A 20,928-nucleotide genomic window follows, 5' to 3' on the forward strand; every position below is an offset into this window, starting at 1 on the left:
GTTTGAAATAGAGCTGAGCAAAAGGCTGATGGATTGAGTTTCTATTACATCTGCTTGTTCAAGAAGAAAAGCTGTGCTGTAAAAACACTGCAGTCCACATGGCTCCCCCAACCTGGAGGCTGGGAAACTTGGACTACATGAATGAAAGGGAAGCCCATCCTGAGAAACCTCGGCTTATCTGCTGCCATGAGGCCAAAGGCAGGGCTGTGGAGGTGCTGTCTCACTCATCCCAGCCTCATGAGGTTTCCCAGCCTAAAGCACCAGCAAAGAAGAGGGATGTGGGCCCTGCTCCTGCAGTGGGGAGAGCCTGGGGCAGCTCGAGCCTGAAGTGCAGTGCCTCAGGATGGAAATCCTGAGGTGGCTGTAGGGCACAAAGTCTTGCAGAGGGATCTGATATCCCTTCTGTAGTGGCAGGAAAATCTCCAAGTTTCTTGCCTTGGGGATTTCATTCTTCAGAGTGCTTTTACCCTGCTGATAGTCAGGGATGCACTGCCAGGGATGGTTTTTCAGAGGCTGGTGCAGTGGACAAAGTCTTCTGCAATCAGTCAGACCTTCATTTCAAGTCAAGGTTAGTCTGATCTGTGACTTAGAAAAGCAGCAAGAAAATGGGGCACCACCACTGCCTACCTGCAAAGGAAGAAAGATAAAAGCTTGGCAGAGAGCTCCAGCCCTTGGTTCCCCTATCTCTGAGATACTTGTAATAGTTGTGGTCACAGGCTGAGCAGGGTTTCCCAAGACAAGGCAATTGGTGTCTCCCCTACTCTCTATCCCTGTCCCTTACCTGGCTGGAAGTCACTGGCAGGGATTCATTGGAGACATACAGCCTATGTCCCCTTGCTTTACAGTGCTTTTGGCTTTCTGCAGGGTGCAGAGAAACCACTGACTGTACTTTGTCCCTGCTTCCCCCTGATGAGTAAACCTCAAGTTTTTACAAGTTTTGGGTGAATTGGGCTGAAAGATGCTACAGAAATGCCACACATTATGTAATATGGTTGAACAGCTTAGAGGAAACTTACACAAGTTGCAATTGGCCTGGTTCCCCTGCTTCAGAAAGAATCTATTGTCTATCAAATGAGAACTCTTAAACACCACCATGCTCCCTATACTTAGTACTCTGTGGCATTTCAGCTGTACTTGGCAGTTGCTGTTTTAGCTCCAGGAAGAGTCATTGGTGTGTTGAGGTTACTGGCTGAAGCTGTGTGAATCATTATGGTTATTTCTGGGGTTTAAAATCTATTAAATCTACTTCCACTCTTGATCTTATTGAAATGGTAAAGGAATTGACAGGCAGCATTACAGAGAGAGATTCACAGCTCTATAAAGAGGTAATCACAACTCGAAACAGGCCATGTAGCTGTATATGAAGAGATTTAAAGAGTCCTGAACTCCTCAGTTCTCTTGATTATGGCTTTTTTTTATCTTGTGTGTTAAACAATCAAACTGTAAGCACTCAGAGACAACAAGGTGTTACAGTAACAGTGAGAATTTATTGACATTAAATCAATGTTATCCCTTTTCTGCCATTGAAATCAGCCTAGTGGGGAAATATTACAACTGTCCTACATGCCTGGGAATCATATAAGCTCCCCTCTTGTGTCAGCTTTTCCACTTGTTGTTAAGCATGGGGCAACAATCCCTGCTTTCTCATCGCCCTGGTGCCAGCTCTCACAGACTCTTAGTCCAGCTTCCTCCTTGCTCCTATCACCATCTGCCTCAGGCTTCCACTCTCCTTGGGTTTTCTCCAGTGCTTCCTGGTTGTCATTTTTCACTAAGGGACCTTCTTTCTCTCCTTATCCCTCTAATACCAACACTCAAACCAGTCTGTGCAGCTTCCTCAGCTTTTAGATAATCTGGGAGGAGAGTATTGGGGAGCTTCTTCCCTCTTACAGTGTGCCAGCATTCTCCAGGGTGTGGGAATTGCCCTGTTGAGGGCTGGATTGCTCTGCACTGGTCCTGACATTATGAGCAATATATGGTTAAAAGAACATTTGCTTAGAAATGCTGCCTGCAATAAGAGCATAACAACAGAGTAGAGTAGAGCTGCAAGGCTCATCCTTCAGTTTACAATTGGTGAGGAAGAACATCCTGGGATTGCAGAGCCACAGGCACATTCAGGCTGGAGGTGATGTTAGCATATCTCTAGTTCAGCTTCCAGCTTAAAGCAGGTACAGCCTTGAGATCAGACAAGGTTGCTCAGGGTTAGGCTTCTCTTGAAAACCTCCAAGGCTAGAGATCCCACAGCCAGTCTGAAGTCTTGTTCCAATGACTAACTGTCACTGTTGAGATGAACTTCCTTATGTCATGTTGAATCCTTCCCTGTTTCCATCTATGGGTGTTGTAACTCACTCTCCTGCTATGCACTCTTGTAAAGAGTCCATTCCCGTCTTAATATCCTCCTCTTGGGTGCTGGCAGATGCTTGTTAGGTCACCCAAAACGATCTCTTCTACGGACTGAACCAGCCCAGCACCCTTAGTGTGAGTTCAGTGCAAATCCTTTGGCCACAGACAACCTTGGTAGTTCTCTACTGGACTCAGCCTGGTTTTACAGTCTGTTTTTCATCATCAGGGCAGAGAATAGAAGCACTGAGCCATCATCTATCTCCTTACCTTATTTCTTTCCTCCCTGGAAGGCTCCTTTCCTTGTTTCCAGTGATTAAGGACATGGCACATAAGACTGGGGACAGAAGGTGAGAGTGGTTCACCCTCTTCGCTTCCTCCCACCTCGCAAAGCTTCCTTCATTAACACTCACCCAGTGTTTCTTAATTAGTACCTTCTGGCTTGGAACTGCCTGCCTGTGTTGCATCTTTTTGTAGAAAACCTGCTGAAGCTCTATCGGTTGTACAACAGGAAATATGAAACACTTGGGCTGCTTGTTAGACTTACAGCTGCTCTTGTGCACACTTAGCGTTACACAGGGGCCGAGTGTGGTTCTCATCCTCAACCTCTGTAGCCATCCTTGGCTTTACCTGTTCCTCCTGAGGGAACCTTCTCCTGTGGTTCTGTACTTGTCTTTTGATGCCAAGCCACATGACAAGTGCATGTCTGAGCTAAGCCAGGAGATTGCAGAGGTTATGCCAGAAGTGGAGGGCGTAAAAAGCTCAAAAATCACCCCCAAAGAGCTGTTATCAGTGGAATAACTGGGACGATATCTCAGAGCAGCCTGCAGATTTATTTGAAAGGGTGGATTGGTGTCCCCACTAGCATTTCAAATTTCTTATTCATTCCTTTGCTGATCTAGCAGAATCCACTTATTAAGTCTCGAGAGGACCTGGTGGCATGGAGGTCACGAGGACTTTGAAAGGTTTTATATCAAATCTCCACATGACCTTGAAACATTGAGGAGATGGACTGAAATCAAGGAATTTAATTCAATGAAGACCTTTCCAAAGTACCAAAAACATCTGACAGGGCTGGACTCTGCTGTGCTTGATTCTGCTTAGGTGCGAGCCTGAACTAAGTTTCTGTGGTCCAAGGACTCAGAGTTATGTTAACAAGCCCAAGCTAGTCAGTGATCCCATGCCTGCAACATGGTGTGATTTCAGCTGGGAGTGATGTGAGAATTTGTCTCATGTTGTGTACACCACAACAGCATCCAAGCCCCAGGTGATCATATAGGAAAGATTGGCTTTGTTTATGGTTGAATCAGGGGTTGCTGGAATAAATCAACTCTGTTACAAGTTCTTTGCTGCTCTTGCTGGATTTCTGGCTCATTTACGCATGGTTGCTGGGGAAGTTAAATCACAAACAGTAACCATTCACAATGATCTAGGCTTCTTTACAGGTTAGGGAGAAGACGGCACTCTTTCTTCCACTACCTTCCTTTCACCTTTGGAGCAATTGCAGCTCTCACTTAGGGATTTTATGCATCTTTATGGCAAATAGGGTGTTAATGAAAGTATAATTACTGTAATTAAATTTGGATTTAATTTTCTGAGCACAAGTGCCCCCTTTCTGTCTCTCTTTTGTTTCCTGACTGGTTGCCAGCTGTGAAAACATCTCTTTCCAGGGTGTTTTTGATGCTGAGGCACTCGCACAGTACCAGGCGTGTGGCAGTGGGATGGGCTCATCCCCTGCTGCGATTTGTCTCATCCAGCTCTCAAATCATGCTGACCTTTCTGCTGCAGTGAGGGGGAAGAGCAGGATCAGCAACAGGCCTTGGCATTTGTGATGTCTGCATATCCCAGCACTTTACATGCAGGATCCACATGGTGAACTGTTTTGCAGGAGAAGTAGTGGGATTTAGCGGGGTCAGGCAGCAGTTGCTTCCACCACTCCTCTAGGTCAGTTTAGATGCTCGTGGAGAGGAACAATTCTGGGTGTCATCTTGAGGACTCTCAAAACATCACCAGGTCCTTGTTCAGTCTTTATTAGTTTCCCCCTAGTCCTGTAGCCTGACAACACATCTGCATTTCAGGGATTTCCTCACATCAGGGCGATACCAGGAGAATTGGTGCTTGGGGTCAGATCAGAATGAAAACAGAAGAGCCTGGGAAGAAGTGACCCCTCCTGAGATGATGAGGGAATCTGTGCTACTATGCTGAGGGAATATGAAGCCAGAATTAGTATCCAGATGTGACAAGATCTCTGCCATCTCCACCAAAGTGATTCCTTCTCCAAGGGCCCCAAGGAGGAATGCTGGCTGTTTGCCTGGAACCATTGCCTCAGCCATGACCCTTTGTCCCAGCTCCAGCAACACGAGTGGGTCAAGAATCAGGTCACTGATCAACACTTGCTGTTGTATTGAGGTTTTCAACCTCATGAAGGTGACAGGCTTTGTGTCATTGTTCTTCTCTTAATCACAGAACCATAGAATTGTTTAGATTGGAAAAGACCTTTAAGACCATCAAGTCCAATCATTAACTCAGCACTGCCAGCCCCACCACTAAAACATGTTCCCAAGTGCCACATCTACATGTCTTTTAAATACCTCCAGGGATGGTGACACCACACCTTCCCTGGACAGATTGTTCCAGTGCTTGACACTCCTTTTGGTGAAGAATTGTTCAGTAGTGGATCTATCCATGTAATGTTAAGGATGCACATCAACCTCAGTTCACCTCTGCTAACAAGTTTCCTCTAGTCCTTAAATCTGCTATTCATTGTCAGCTAGTTTGTTCTGCCAGCTTGGCCACTGTTTTGCTGAAGCTGTCAGTTGCTGATCAGCCTGGTTCCATCTTTAGTATTTGTGGGACTTGCTAGGCAATGGAGAGGTTACCTTGGGAAGAGTTTACCTTAAGGACCTTAATGAATGCTACATCCTTTTCTTCCCAGCGTGCCTTTATTTTGCACTACTTTGTTACAAAGAAGATCCATTAGTTTCAGCAGCCAGCTGAGCAGATGGATTTAACTGATCTGTGGCTCTGAAGTAATTACATTTTGGTACAAGAGAGACAGAGCAGTGAACATGTAAAATTAATTCAGGTGCAGCATCCTGGTCAGTGTCTCAAAGCAAAGAGCACTTTAGGGAGGCCACCCTTGGCCACACTGAGGCTGTGCTGTTGGCAGTGTGGACAATCACTAGGACTATCTCCCTCTGTTTTCCTTAAATGATGTTGGTTGGCTTTTCCCATGACCAGTTCCCTCTTTGGATGTGTGTTAGCATCAGAGAGATTGATTACTGCTCGCGTCTCTCTTCTGCTTCTGTTATAATTAAAACAGCAATATATGCATTAAGCAGTTAGATTTTAATAATGCTTTTCTAAACAGGATGTTAAGGAGCTTAGTACAAAGACTTGGCCTGGAGCCAGATCAGCATCTTAAGACTGGATTGTCGTTAAAATTGGCTGGCTCCCACCTGGACACCTTACATGAACACAGGCTCTAGACTTGCTTTTTAGCCACAGTACTCCTCATTTTTGCCTCCAGATAGGACACAGAAGAGTCTGTGCTCCAGGGTGGCAGGGCCAGGGAAAGGCACGGATCACCAGTGCATATGGAATCTGGGTCTACTGGTGGGACAGAAGCATCCCCAGCTCCAGCCCTGTTGCCATTTCCATCACTGTGTGCCAGGGGGTACATATCAAGGTCCTCCCTGGGTTGCTTCCTGCAGAGCCGATGTTGATCAGGGCATATCAGCACGCTACTGGCAGGTCTCCCAGAAGGAAATGAGTGCTCCATGGATGCCTATGCCCCAGAGGAGCACTTCCTGAGCTGCCTCCCAGCACATTGCTGGATTTCTCCTGTGTTGTTTTATCCTGTCTGCTTCTGACTGTTAGATAAGTTCTGATTTATCCTGTGCTGCTTCTAATATGCAGTCCTTGGGCCCTGCATTTGCACTCAGACCAGGATGAATACTACTCTCTGTACAGCTCTTAATGAGACCCTTGGGGACAGTCCAATCCCATTGGGTCACTGAACATGAATGTGTAACACAACCTCAGCATCACTGCCAGGATTCATGGGCTCAGAGTGGAGATGCCTCAACAGGCAGCAACAAGCATCGTCCACGGAGCAGCACAAGCCCATCTCGAGGAGAGGACTGACACCAGCAAAGCTCAGGAACTCCCAGGGCAAAGGAGCGCTGCAGTGGGATAGAGTTGAGGCTTGTCTGTTTGTGGGTAAGGAAGGGATTTCTCAGTTGCTGTAACAGGGTGAAATCCCAGGGAAGAGCAACAGCTCTAGCTGCAGGATTTTCCACGCTTGTCCTGCGTCCAGCTTCTCGCTGACCCCTTTTAAGCCCTGATTTGCATGTTGCAGTGTAACTCAGTCGTATCTGATGCAATTTAGTGTGACATCCCACAGGGTCCAGGTTAACAGTGTATCTGGCTCGCAGGCTTGGGAGTGTCTGTGTGGCATTTATCATTTGCCTGGCTGTTTCCTGTGCAGCAGGTGGAGAGAAGCTGTGCAAGTCATTTAATCTGTGGCAAATGGGAGACATGGTCTGACGGAAACAGGATGCACTTCGGCAAGGATGGAGGCAAATAGAAGGACAGGGAAAGGAGGTGGGAATAACTGACTGAGGAGGTAAACTGAAAACGATCTCACTTGCCAACAGTGCCCTGCCATAGCAGAGGTGTACAGGGGAGCACAGGCAAGAGAGGAGTGAGTGGGAAGCACAAGCTGATCCTGTTGCACTGCTTAGTGATGCAAAGGCCTCAGCTCCCATTTGGGGTACCAGGCTTGAAGGACATGAGGAGCAGGAGAGCAGCAAGGACCATACAGCCAGCTTAGAGGCTGGATGCAGGGGAATGAGAGAGATGAGCACTCCCAAAGAGGTCCTGGGCTGGCAGGGTAAGGAAGGCAGTGCTCTGAGGTTATGAGATGGCAGGAAAAGGCTTAGGGAGAACGTTCCTCTGAGTGTCAGAGGGACACACAGGCAGACATTGCCAGGAGATAGGTTGGCAACACCGTTCCTGGGGCTTTGCAAAAGAAATGGCCATGCAGGTGATGGGAGCAGAACGTGACAATCCACTGCCTGGGGCATATTGTGCTGGGCACCCCAAGGACTGGATCAAGTGCTGGACAAGCAACTGTCAGAAGCAATTTAAGAGTAGCTACTCCCACCATGGACCAGGGTGCACTAGTGGACTAACCCCTCCTAGTTCTGCCCCAGGTAACGCTGTGATTTAAATGAAAACTACACAGGAGAATGTGTTGTCGAGATGACACAACTGTTCACATGGTTGAAATATCCAATGCTATTTTCTGGAACATCCCTGAGTTCACTTATGGAGAGCAGGAGAGAGGAAGAGGGCACTGTGGCTTGACATTAAATTGCAGAGTGAGCTCTTTCGTAAGCAGAAGAGTATGAGTTGTAATACATCTTTCATGCCATTGGCATTTACTGTTATTAAATATGGGGCATCTGTGAGTGAAGACATTTATTTTTGCTTCTAACAATAGCAAAATTTGATTTCCAATGTACTTGTATTTATACAGAATGAAGTATATTCACGTGCTCTCATGTTAGTAGCAAACAAAAATATATTTCCTATGCAAATATTTTTATAAACTGTATTTAAAAAAAATTAAGAAAGTGCTATGTTAGAAACAACAGCTGGACTTCCTTAAGGCAGTTAAAAGGTGATGAAAGTGGATATGTGTATATTGACAGTGGTGACCAGAGAAAGATTGGAAAAACTGCAACTTTTTAAAATACACTGTTCAGACAACTGCAAATGTCCTCTCATGAGATACTATGCTCTATGAGATAACAGCAGTACTCAAGTATTGCAGGAGCTGCATATTCACATCCGTGCTTGCTTGCTTTTATTAAACTCTAATCTGTAACAGCTTACTGAGCTGGCATGCAAAAGTGCTAAAGTAAAACTGAAGTTAAAAAAAAAAAAGGAGAGAGAAAGAGATGATGAGTGATAAAGAAATGTTGCTGGGTGGCTGGCAAGACTGCCTGCCAGCTGGCATCAAGACATGCAGCTTAAGGCTGCTGGGGTCACTGCACTCTGCAGGGCATCTCCTTGATTTTGCCCCTCTGGATGAGTTTGACATACGTGCCTGTGGGTGCTCTGTGTGCCCAAGCCTCTTGCTTCAGGGCTGCCAGCCCAAGTAAAGAAGTGCTGCAGATGTGGCTCCTTGTGGTAGGTATAAAAGTTAGGGAAGCCTGTGCAGCTTTTGGACTGTCTATGACACATTGAGGTTTGGTGTCTGTGTGTCACTGGAGTTGCAATGGTATTTGAAGTTGAGCTAGAACACAACATATTGTCTGTGTAGTGGTTTTTATGGACAATCTCAACTAAAATCCCCTTCCTGTTTCCTTCAGTCCCACTGCTTCAGTCTGAGAGATCCCACAGCTAAAATATTGGGCATTAATGCCCCTGCCAGCCTTTCCCTCCAATGCCATTGTAACCCATGGCATGGGGGCAGGCTTTGGGTATTGGGGCTTCCCACTGAGCTAAAAGGTAATTAAAGTAATTGATCCCATCCAGAAGAGCCCGATGGCACAGCAGAAAATCTGAACCTCGTAGGGGCTGGATCCAGGCAGTGGGCACTGCCTGTCCCCTAGGGAGGTGAAGGAAAGGGCATCCTGTCCTTCTGTCTTTATCCCAAAGATGATTTGCATCACCAGGGCCCTCCAGGCTTGAGGAAAAAGCTTTTGGGCTTTTCACTCTGCTCCAACCCTTTTATGAGACTGCTGTGTGTCAGGACAGGGTAATTACCTTGCACACTGAGCACACAATGATTTTTCTCAATGCTTAGTACCGATTCTGTTAACTGATACGACTGAAAATCTTTTCCAGACACCTTGTGAGGAGTTTGTCTTCTCACCAGGCTGCTCCATTTGAAGTGGCTGCTGCTATCTTGTCTCAGCGACCAAGGGTAATGATGTCCAAAAGAAAGCTGTTCTCCATCTCTCTCTCTCTCGCACACACACACACACAGAGCTCACAGTTAGAGTGTAGCCAAGTTGTCCCCATGGCTGTCAAAACTCTGTTGCTGATGCTTCCTAATCACAGCATCTATGCAGGACAGAGTTAAGGGTATTGGCTCGTTTCAGACCATTTCAGTCTTTGGATAACTTTAAAATTTTTCCTTCTCCTTGAAGTTTTTTACTTGGTGACGCATGAACTGAGGTTCATGACCGCATCCCTGTTTTGAACCTGTAAATGGTTCAGACAACGGAAAAGGCAGCAGACCAACTGTTTTAAATGGTTTTAGTGGGTTTCTGCAGCAGGTACAGGGATAAATTCAGAAGGAGATAACAAGTCACTGTAATGCCCAGTTCAGAGGAGCTGTGGGGACTGCTGTGAGCCCAGTCTGCACTCAGCCTGATTTTGTTCACTGAAGTTTTCGTACTAAATGTGGCCTTCTTATGGCTATATTTAGGTGCCTAAATTAGTGGTCTGTAAGAGACAGTGCTTGTGGCTCTGGAGTTAGCAAGAACTGGGAATCTTCTTCAGGGAACAGCTCCTGCTGTGTGCACAGCTTTTGCTTGGCCAGAGAACACTGTGGTGGGATTGAGCAAAGATGTGGAGTCCCAGACAGCCTCTAGCAGAGCAGACATAGGGCTGTGATGATGGCTGTCCTCCCTGATGGCCATAGCTGTTGGCTCTCTGCTGCTGCAGAGCCCATCCAGTCCATCAGTTTTCTCCCCTCTCCCATAGGTGTTTTAAGCCAATCAGCCCTGTGGTGTGCTGTGGGCAGGTACCCACCATTTAGGTACCAGTGATCCCTGCCCACATCCCCTGAATGTCATCCAATTCCCTCTGTTCTTTTTCCAGTGATGCTCCCACCCACTTCCAGGTCTGATTCAATTTTGCTTGCATTTCCTGCCTGTCAGATATCCTGACCTTTGCTCCCACATGCTTCCTGGCAGATGTGTGCTGCTGAGCCACAGGCTGGTCTCAGCACTGTGACTTATCTGGTTCCAGTGGCTTCGCCGGTGACTTCCAACAAGCAAAGGCAGGTCAGCAGGGACCCTGAGACCTGTCTGCCCTACTGTGTCCTGGCAGGGTCCAGTGCAGGTGCTGGCCAAAATCTCTGAGTCAGTATGTGAGGTGGAGCAAGGCAGGGTGCCTGCCCTGAACTGCACAGTTCACTGTTGGTGAGGAACCTGGCCCCAAACACAGCAGTTTGGGTGTATATAGGGGAGCTCTTCCCTCTCTCCCCTCCCTGGGATCATGCTGAAGCTGGAAGTAAGAGCATCTTTGAGGCCAAAGATGCTGGTGTGGCTACTGTTGCCTGAATGACCCAGCCATCTCCTGGGCTTTTCTGGTGGCTTCATTCCCTGCAAGAACATTTCCTGCGTCATTTATTTCCAAACAGTAGCAAAATAAGCCCAAATCCTTATCTCCAGTCTGTCAGCTAATCCTTCCATGGGCCAGGAGCAGTGATGTGAGATCAGGCTGTGAGTGTGACTCACGGCTCTCTGTGGTTGATAAGCGTGTTGCCGCTGTGTGTAAATGGGCTTTTGAGAGCCCAGAAGTGGACCTGGCACAGACATCATCCCCAGCTCAGCATAACTCCAGCTTCATATAACAGCACTGGGTTGCTATAGAACCACAAGGGGGTAGGTTAGAAAGGCTTCAGGGCTGCAAGTCATATCACACTCCTGTTGATGCATGTTTGGTTAGTGGCCCAGGGAGACAGCGAGGTGAATTTTGCTGTGTTCAGGGGCTTGGATTTCCTTGGTCTTCTCAACAGAAATACTCCCGAGAAACTCATCTTTGCTTTCATTAATTCATTTCACCAGTCACTAGCGTGTTTTGCTAATGGAGAAGCCCTTACCCTGGAGCTGTCACCTTAGCCTATCCCTGAGTGGGGTAGAAGGAACAAGAAAACACCTTCTCCAAAACAAACCTGACCGCCTGTGTGCCCCTTCCCACTGAGGGTAATAAGAGTGAGGGGCTTGGGCCGCAGTTTTGGGTGGCTTCTTGAAGCTTCTTACACCCTTTAAAATCAGTCTGTAAAAGCTTAAACCCCTTTTGCACGGGAAGCTGATGTCTTAGGTCACTGAGCTGCTTTGTGAAATGGCTACATCCTGTCCCGGCATGACTGTGTCCAGAAATCCCATCCTGTAAGGAAAGGCATCAGTGTCAGGACAACAACAGGGCAGAGACAGGCCTGTGCCCCTTGGCCAAGACTCAGCAGGGGAAAGGGTCCACTCTTTTCCCAGGGGAGTTATGGGGACTTTTGTGTCTGTGTTCATGCCAGCATTGTTGACTTCCTTTGTACTCTAAAACAAATATGTTTTGCCTTGTTTAATCGAAACTTTAGAGCAGATGTTTTATGACTATTCCACCAATGGGAAAAAAAAAATGGATGCTGAAAAGTGCCAGTAGCATGGCTTTTATGGGAGAGTTTTATTAGCTCAGCAGTATACTGTTCAACTAGGGAATGAAGGCATCAGCCAAGACTCAGGAATCCAGTTTAAATGAATCCCATATCCTGAATGTAGAATTCAGTTTGTGCCAGCATAGGGAGCAGCGGGGCTGGGGCTCACAGAGGAATGGATCTTTGAGCAGCCAGTCCTCATCCTCATTCTTGTCCTCATCTTTGTCCTTGTCCTCACTGTACCCTTGCCACTGGGGCTCCACCTCAGTCATCTTCCACCTCCTTTTTCACTTCCAATGTCAGTACTCACTTTGGGGCTGAGAGGACCATCAAGGGTCCTGCATAATTCTGTAGGCCCAGGAGGCCCATGCCTCGGTTTGCCTGCCTGGGGAGACAGAGAAGATCCCAGGCATAAGACAAAGGGAGCATGAGGGCAGTGAGGAACCTGGCCACAAACACAGCAACATGAGAATATGTAGGGGGTCTTTTCCCCCTCTCCCTCCCTGGAGTTATGTTCCATCAGCAGGGCAGGGTCCATCCCCACACAGAACCTTTTCTGCCCCTGCCATGAGCTTTCTGCTCGTGTCCCTCATCACCATTTCAGCCAAGAGCATTTTGCTCTCCTGTTGGAAACCGTTAACAATAAAATTGATGCAAACGCTGCTGTGAGCAGCTCCAGTACCCATCGGATGAGCTCCTCAGGGGCAGACCTCCCATGTAATCTCAGCTCGGCATCTGAGATAGTTGGGACGATGTTGTGCCCTGGTTCCCTCTCAGCTCCCAATGAGCCCTATGGATGTGGCGTAAGCAGGGATGTAGGTGGAGGACAGGCTTGGCTACACACAGGAGGGCAGTGCCCCATGAGTGCCCTCTCCACACCTGGCTGTGACATCTGTTGGGAGAGAGAGCCCTGCAGTAGCCTTGTGTAGAGGTGATGCTTCCCTGACTTGTGTGTGCTCTGGGAAATTGCAATAGCTGTGCTCCAAGAAGGGCTGCTCCTCAGAGGCCTGATGCAGGCAAAGCCCCTGGATTTGTAGGAAGCTGCCACATGCATCCAAGCAGATCCCACGGTGCTGTGCCGGTGCCACCAGCCAGCCAGCAGCGGACTGGCCAGCTCGCTGCACAAGCACCTCAGGAAAAGCAGATGGAGGAAAAAAGGGGAACTTTCCATTCCAGTGCCCCTAAAAGGACATTATAATTTTCATCCCCTGTGTCATCCTGCTTGCCTGGTTATGTGGCGTTAAATTAGGGCTCTGGTTCAGTTACGGCTCATTACAGGCTTGCGCGTGGCTTTGTTGCAGCGTGCTCAGAAGCACCAAAGGAGATAAGCCAGTGTGAAAGTCAAAGTTTTAGGAACAGCTTGGTGACTAGGACTGGTGACTTCAGTGAGGATTAGACACAGTTATCATGGACCTGGTGTTACTACCTGGAGGGCATCAATCAGGGAGCCTCCCTGATGACCCTACCAGTGGGGAGAGCAAAGGGCTTGGGATGGATGTAGACTGATGGGAGGTGCCTTCAGCATCTCCTTTTCCCATTTGAGCAAAGCAGTTGCCTCTTTAGCCTGTACCAAGGACCTGTGCAGGGCACTGTGTGTGACACAGGGTGCCAAAGGGAGGGTTTTGAACTGTGTCAGACAGCAAAGCAGCTTTTCTGCAGAAATAGCTAAGTCCTGAAATACTTTAAGCATCCATGTTTACCCCAAGGCTCTTGCTCAGAGAGATGCTTAGCTGTGGTGCGGGCCTTTAGTACAAACATCACTCACAGTGCCCAGACCAGAGCCACAAAGGGCATTGCTCACTTGTTGGCATTTAGCACAAACCGGAACCATCCCAGTATGAAATCAATGGACTCAGTAAATGAAATGACCTTAGCTTATCCGTAGCACATCTTTATGTGCTCAGGACATGAGTGTGGCTGTCTTCTTGGGAGCAAATATCCCCGTCCTGCCCCTAGGACTGCTTTCATCTCAGCAGTGTCCTCTAGCAGCTTCAGAAACCTTGGCTCCATCAAGGTTGTACTGGGCTGGGATGAGGGAAAACCACAGGGATTCCCTGGGGACTTCTTTCCCTGTTGTCATCACTCAGTGATGCCCATGTTTGCTAGTGTGAGTTCCATTCAGGCTTACAACTTTCTCTGTGTTGTGCACCGGCATTCCTTCCAGCACTGAAGAGAAGTGTGTTTGTAATTGCTGCACCTGGGGCCATTTTAGAGGGGCTGATTCAGAGGAGAATTGATCTGTTCTAAGAGGGGAGAGAGGAAAGCTGGCAGCCTCCTAGCTCAGATGCTGAGTCCTGCTCCCTTGGCCTTCTGAGAGCACCGAGAGCAGAGGCTGTGCTTTGGGCATGCCAAGAGGAGCCAGCACAGCAGCTTTCTGCAGGCTGCCTCCAAGCCTGGTTAGTGAGGTTCCCTTCCCTTTGCTCTGCTGCAGGCTTGGGGACCCGCTGCCACCTCTCCCAAGCCCACCTGCCAGACTGAGTACCAGCCCTCCTGCTCACCTGTGCTTGGCAGCTGCTTTCTGGGGTGTTCAGAGCCATGCTGGGCACAGAGGAGCTTCCCAGCCCCAAAGCAGGAGTACCCCCAGCAGGCTGTCAAAGGGGAAGGCTGTGAGCAGAAAACAGCACTTTTTGATGGAAAGTGGTAACTGTGGGGATGCTGTTCTGGAGGAACCCCATGGGGTAGATGTTCAGCTGTGGGAGGGTTTGTTGTGCTGAATGCAGGCTGGCAAATTCCTCTGCTGCAGCTGTGTCTGACCCTGTGTGAGCCTGGAGAGTCCAAAGCCAGTTGCCACTTCCCCAAAGTCCCGGAGCTCTGGTCAGAGCAATGCACTGATGCTGCAGCCCACAGTAGGGGGGGACGTGTTCTGCCCAAAGCATTGAGTGGCATTTGTATCCTCAGCAGGGACATCGGCCCCTGCCAGGCCTGGAAGCTCCCGCTGTCCCCAGACAAGTGAGGACTGAACTGGACAGGTTATTTCCCTTGTGCTGTGTGATTGCTCTCAAGATGCTGGTGGTTTGCTTTAGCACTCAAGCAGGGAGCACCTGGAACGGTTGGGACAGGTGCTGGAGGACTGTGAGTTAGGGGCTCTCAGCAGCCAGCTGCCCTCCTGGGAAAAGCCATTTGGGTGCAAGAAGGATGATTTCTGCTCCTATGGCTGCCTCTTTCCAGGAGGACCTGCATGGGATGGGTGTCGTGGGACTGTTTCAGGGAGGTTTGAACACCTGCATTGCTGTCATTGCTGTAGGAGTCTTGCATGCCTGGCACCTCCCCAGGGCTTACAGGGTGCTCCAGTCCCACGGGGCTGAGAAACTGGGAAGAGAGAGGCAGAAGAAGGTTTGTGTCCCTGTGGATCAGCAGATCCACTCCACTCCTTAGCATCGTTCCCCAGCCCATAAGAGCCTTTAAAACATCTCAAGGAACCGTAAGCTTGAAATACAGGGACAGGCAGGTGCATCTCCCTGTGGATCAGCCTCCGGTGTGTGGTGAGAGCAAGGACACAGCAGTCCGGCAGCCATCCCTGTGCCGGACCCCTCCTCATCCCCGCAGCCCTCCCTGCTCACAGCTGTGTCCTGCTTGCTCTCTTTGCAGGAGAAGAAAGGCCAGGAGGTTAAGAAGGGTCCCGAGGTGGAAATGGCGAAGCTGGAGAAGCTGCTTAGCCTGGTAAGAGAGCCGGAGGCCAAGGCAGAGACGTAAGAGGGGGGAACGATGACTCTGCCAGCAGCCGCCGGCCGAACAAGCTCGGCTTTGATCGGCGGCTGCTTGACATGCAAGCCACGGGCCCGCGCCGCCCATTTTTTGCACAACAGGAACACTTCGCCTCTGTGCCCGGACAAATAAACGAAGGTGCTGGGAGAGCTGTGGTGTGCGGTCGCTTCTGGGGTCAGGCAAATCTCACCGTGCTCGCTACCCCAGAGCCACAAGCCCTCGGCATTCCCTGCCCTTGGATGGGTTTGCACTAGGTGAGAGCCCTATGGAGAGCAGGTGAGGGCTGGTCCCAGCAGCCCCAGGAAAGCCTCAGGACTGCAGCTTCATGGCAGGCAGTCCCGCCGTGAGCGGCGGCCTGAGCGACTGAGCGCTGAGCTGCAGCCCCACAGGCATTTGTGTGGTCCCCTGGATTTTGGGGCGGCAGCCTAAGCTGGAGAGTGGCATGAAACCTGGCCCATGACTGCGGGAGAGAGACGTGCCATCCCTCCAGAGAGCACATCAGAGCAGCTGCCGCTCACCAGCTGCGGGAGGGTCACGGCTCCCCCCTCCCGGGGGCCTCAGCCCAGCTGGTGCCTGCGGGAATGGCTGGGCGGCGGGGTTTGCAGAGCCTTCCCACGGCTCCGGCGCTGTGCAGCAGAGGATTAGCTGCTGCGTGGCTGCGGTGGCGGCAGGAGCCGCGGTGGCCTCGGCGCATGCTGATGAGCGGTGAGCGTCGGGCTGTCACCGCTGGATCCTTGTGCATAGTGCCCGGGACTGGGGACCAGAGGCGCTCGTCCCACCACACAGGTGTGGTGGCACGTGTGCTCCATCCACTCAGCTGGCCTGTGTCCCCCACAGGCATCCCTGTAATGTAAGGCCACAGCTTGGAAGCTCACAGTGCCTCTGGCGCAGAGGTTGGGGAGTGCTCCCTGCTGACACTCACTTGTCTCCAGACCAGGCAGACATGCTGCGGGCATGAAACACCAGGTCAGGTTTCTCACCCAGCATTTAAAAGCCACAGATGAATGAGGACACAAGCCCTTCCTTATCACCATCACCCAACAAACCACCCACAGTCCTCCAGTCACATCGGCCACCAGCCCCGGGGCCCCTCAGCCCTGTGGGATGGCAGGACACACCACCTCCCCCAAATTTTTCAGGCGCTGGGTAGAGCTCAGAGACACCACCTGGGTCCTACAATTGGTTTATTAGTCTAGTAAAAACAAGGCTGCAAAGGGATGTGTTTGCTACACCTGACATGGGGAGGAACCCCAGGCTCTGCCAGGCCTGGACAAGCCTGCGCAGGGACCCTGGCCAGTGTCCCTCCCACCCCACCCCTCTGTCCCCTTATTGCAGTGGCTGTGCCAGCAGTGACCATGGCTATTGCTCGGCTCTAGGATAGGCAAGGCAGAGCCCTCCAAAACCCACGGCACCTGCTGGCAGGGCAGGAGATGCAGCAGCCAGGCTTGAGGACAAGCCAGACTACCAGCATCCCTCCTCACAGAGCCACTGTGATCCCCAGGGAACAGTCGGGGTCAAAGAATCTTCAGTGCTGTTTGTCTGGGCACTCTCATCTCCCCACATCTCCCACCTCCCCAGGAAAAAGCTGTCAGTGAGGATGGGAATGCCAGCGAGGGCACGTCTGCTGCTCGCAGGCTGGCCAAATCCCACTGTCTGGCTTCAGCTGGCAGTAGGCAGGAGGGAAGGCAGGGACAAACCCACGGTGAGGAAGAGGGCTGTTTGCCTAGCAGCATTAGTGCTAATGCTGGAGGGGATTGACAGACTGGGAAGGATCGGGCAGACCATGCAGACCCTCTTGTGCCTCATCAAACTGGCTGCTTGGGCAGATGTGTGCCAAATGCCATCCTGAGGCTGGAGACCCACGGCACCCCAGGGCCACCCCCAAACATCTGGACTGGTAACACCCTGCTCTGCCAGCAGGGCCAGGGCTGCTTGGGTCCCCCTGGGCACACCCCACCATTGAACAGCCAGCCTGCTTGGGAAAAAGTGCCTGTACCAGTCCTGCTGCCTCCCCTCTCTGAGCCTCCACCCAGCCTTGCTCAGGTCTGCACTGTGGTGGCCACTGTCCCGGGCCCATAGGCTCTTCTCAAGCACAGGGTGCACATGAGGGCAGGGCTCCTGCTGTGCTTTCTGGCCGCTGGCACAGGCATGATTGTCCCTGTAGCACATCCCCATCTGTTGTCTCTCTATCCCCATGATCACTGCAGGCACTCGCAGGAACTTCACACACTAAAACCACCAAGGCAAAGGACTGTGCCCCCTGTCATGGCCCCTGTGAGCAGCTCAGTGTCCCCTCTGCTTTCATCATGCCTAGTCTTGCACCCCAGTCCTAGCACAAGCATCCAGGCTGGGGCAACTCCTCTGGCACAGCTGGGTACCCAACTCCCCAAATCAGGCAGATCAGGGCTGCAGCAGGTACTTCTCTTCATTCCTTGACTCATCCGCATCAGAAGCTGGGCTCTTCTTGGGACATGAAGGGGTCCTGCAAGCTTTGCAGAGGATGAGGAAGAGGATGAGGATAAGCAATGCAATGACACAGTTAAAAGAAATTGCCACGATCGCCCCAGTGGAGAGAGCAGCCCCCATGGCCACTGTCCCACAGGAGTAAACAGGGCCCACAGCTTGGTCTCACACTTGGGATGCCAGTGCAGTGACTGTGCGTGCAGCCTCCACCTGCCGGCATTGGCAGGGGACAGAGGGGACAGCGGTGGTGCTGGCGGTGGGGTGGGGACGGGGCCAGGCAGGCAGCAGGACAGCGTCCTCCCCGTCAGTTTGGCAGCTCACAGCTGAGTCCCGGCTGCTCCGCACAGCTGGGAAGGATCGATGAGAGCCTTCTCTCGGCTCTTCCTTCCTCTGGCAGGGCAGTGGGGACACAGGGATCCCTCTTCTCCTTCCTGGAAGAGAGAAAGTCACCGTCACCACGGGTATGAGGGGACAGGCTGTGTGAGCCCCTCAGGGTGGCCTCTAGGGGTATCAGGGGGCAGCGACCCCAGAGCCCAAGGGGCTCCGCTGGCGTATGGAGGCTGCAACAGCTTCCAGGTCAGATGCTGTTTGGAGGACCTTTCCAGCACCGCATGCCCTGGCCGTCCTCCCCATCCCCTGCGAGGGCCACCAAACTGTAGGTGTCCCCAGCGGGAGACCCATCGGCACCTCCCCGCGCTGCACTGGGTGACTCCGGGCAGCCCTGGCCGGGCTCCTATCCCCTCTCCACCCGCTTTTCCTGCCGCCGGGACCCCGCTGCGAGGTTCCGCACCCAGAACGGGGCCAGGGGCCGGGCGGCAGCAGGTGGGGGCCGGCGTAGCCCCCCTTGTGCTTCTCACGGGGTCAGGGAGAGCCCCGGCTCCGGGTGTCCCCGGTGCCTCTGATCCCCGCCCGCCGCGGAGCCCCCGGCACGGGGCAGCAACAGGTGCCGCCAACTCCGCCCTCCCGCCGCGGGGTCCCGGCGTTACCCACCTGCCTCCGCTGCGCCCCTGGAACCGCCGGGACCCCGGTGCCGGCGGGAGGCGCTGCCGGGGCCGTGTCCCGGCGCGGAGCGGGGTCCCGGCGCGGTGCGCGGTGTGCGCGGTGTGCGCGGTGTGCGCGGTGTGTGCGGTGCTCAGTTCCGGTGCGGTCCCGCCGGGCCGCCCGTGGGTGCCGCAACCCCGCGCGCCGCCCGCGTCCTCCCGCCGGCACCGAGGGGCGAGGCCCGTCCCCGCACCGCCCCCGCCCCGCCATTGGTGCCCGCCCGCCGCCCGCCGCCCGCCATTGGCCGAGCTCCCGGCCTGGGACACGCCCCCTCGCGCGGCGCCCACGTGAGCGGCGCGGAGACAGCGGCGGGCAGCGCGCGCTCTGCCGGCACGGACACGGACCGTGCGGACCCCGGTACTGCCCCGGTACTGCCCCGGTACTGCTCCTGGTACTGACCCAGTACTGCCCCAGATACTGCCGGTGCTTACCCCGGTACTGCTCCTGGTACTGCCCCGGTACTGCCCCAGATACTGCCGGTGCTTACCCCGGTACTGCTCCTGGTACTGACCCGGTACTGCCCCAGATACTGCCGGTGCTGACCCCGATATTGACACCGGTAATTTACTCGGTACTGACTCAATACTGCCCGTACTGACCGCGGTACTAACTCGGTACTGACCTCGATATCGACCCCGGTACTGCCCGGGTAACTGCTCGGACTGACCCCGGTACTCCCATTACCGCCGGTAGTGCCCCGCTACCCGCGCTGAGCCGGTACCGACCCCGGTATTGTCTCCGGTACTGCTGGTGCTGCCGGTACTGCCCCGGTGCCTCCGCTGGCCCTGCTGCCCTCCCGCTGCTGCTGGTGTAGCCCTGCCTGTACCTCCTGCCTGCCCTGCCCTGCGCACATGTGTGCACACACGCACAAACACATGTTCACGGGCACATGGACACACACGTGCACCACGGCCCGGCATGCCGGGGTGGAGGATGCTGAGCACGGACTTGCCAAGCTGAGCTGGGGTCCCTGCCGGATCACAAGGGCTACAGGCAGGGGTGGGCACAGGCACCGTCACAGCCCACAGAGAGGAAGGAACAGGACATTTAGGGACATTCAGTACCTGGGAATCTGGGCAGTATCAGCCTCACCCACACAGCCGGGTTCTCCCTGTCCTGTTAGTGGGGGAACTGAGGAATGGGGCAACCCAACCCTGGGCATGCCACACCCCTAAACTGCCAGCTTCCATATGGGCACCAGAGCTGGACACCCTGCTGTGGGGCATCACCCCAAAGGAGGGGAACACCTGGTGAAGGACACCGGGAGGAGGTGGCTGGGAGGCACATAGGGCGCTGGGGGTGGTTCCTGGAGACCCCCGGGGATCAGGTCTTGGCACCTGCAATTGCTCTGAAAAGCCACGCCCAGGCCCCACGAGCAGCTGGTGACACAGACAGACGATGGTGACACAGGGGATCCACAGCAGCCTCCTGGGGAGCAGGGGCCTGTCCGGCTGGGCAGCTCCACACGGTGTGCTGCACCAGGGAAAAGAGGCAGCTGGATGAAGGATGGGTGAAGGGCAGACCCATCCTGGCTGACCTGGCACTCACAAGTGTGAAGGCTGGGAAATGCTTGATCCTGACAGGAGAGCCACCAAGTCAGTGGAGGATAACTTTCCAACGTGAAACAAAAATAACAATCATTTTGTACCTTTGATGAGCAGGCGTTAAACGTGCCACACAGGAGGGAGGCTCACACGGGCTGCCTGAGGACCTGGCTCTCAGGCTCTCCACTAAGCGGGTGTTTTGAGTAAACAAACACAGGCACATTGCCTGTTGAAATGTCAGAACCAATCTGATCACACACTGGAACATCTTCCTTGGCATTTATAGCTAATCTGCTAATTAGTCAAGAAAAGCAGTCTCCTCCTTAGACGTAAGGGAGCAGCAGCTGGGAAGAGCACCAGGTAAACCAGATTAACTCTGCCCCATCCCCAGGCTTCACCTGTTCTGGAACAGCAGACAGGTCAACAGTTTCCCTGCCTACCTCCAGG

The 20,928-nt window shown here is 52.4% G+C and overlaps 2 protein-coding genes across 4 annotated transcripts in view; one reads left to right on the forward strand and one right to left on the reverse strand.

The window, feature by feature from the left end:
- DNAI1 (dynein axonemal intermediate chain 1) overlaps positions 1 to 15,582 on the forward strand; it is a 141,164-nt gene extending 125,582 nt beyond the window's left edge. For 2 of the 3 annotated variants that reach the window (XM_039382622.1, XM_027722212.2), the window contains exon 20: positions 15,317 to 15,582. In XM_039382622.1, the coding sequence (XP_039238556.1) occupies positions 15,317 to 15,421 (105 nt within the window). In that variant the 3' untranslated portion in view covers positions 15,422 to 15,582. The remainder of the gene's footprint in view (positions 1 to 15,316) is intronic. The other variant, XM_039382623.1, reaches the window with a different exon arrangement.
- Positions 15,583 to 16,599: 1,017 nt separating this feature from the next.
- ENHO (energy homeostasis associated) lies at positions 16,600 to 19,045 on the reverse strand. Its single transcript, XM_027722276.2, has 2 exons — positions 18,887 to 19,045; positions 16,600 to 18,327 (listed from the first exon to the last, which is right to left on the reverse strand). Exon 2 carries the CDS (start codon positions 18,017 to 18,019, stop codon positions 17,834 to 17,836), a length of 186 nt encoding a protein of 61 aa, XP_027578077.1. The 5' UTR covers positions 18,020 to 18,327; positions 18,887 to 19,045; the 3' UTR covers positions 16,600 to 17,833.
- Positions 19,046 to 20,928: the final 1,883 nt, after the last annotated feature.

This window comes from Pipra filicauda, unplaced genomic scaffold (genome assembly GCF_003945595.2).
Source record: "Pipra filicauda isolate LSUMZ 115617 unplaced genomic scaffold, ASM394559v2 scaffold278_size1010298_pilon, whole genome shotgun sequence".
NCBI classification, from domain to species: Eukaryota; Metazoa; Chordata; class Aves; order Passeriformes; family Pipridae; genus Pipra; species Pipra filicauda.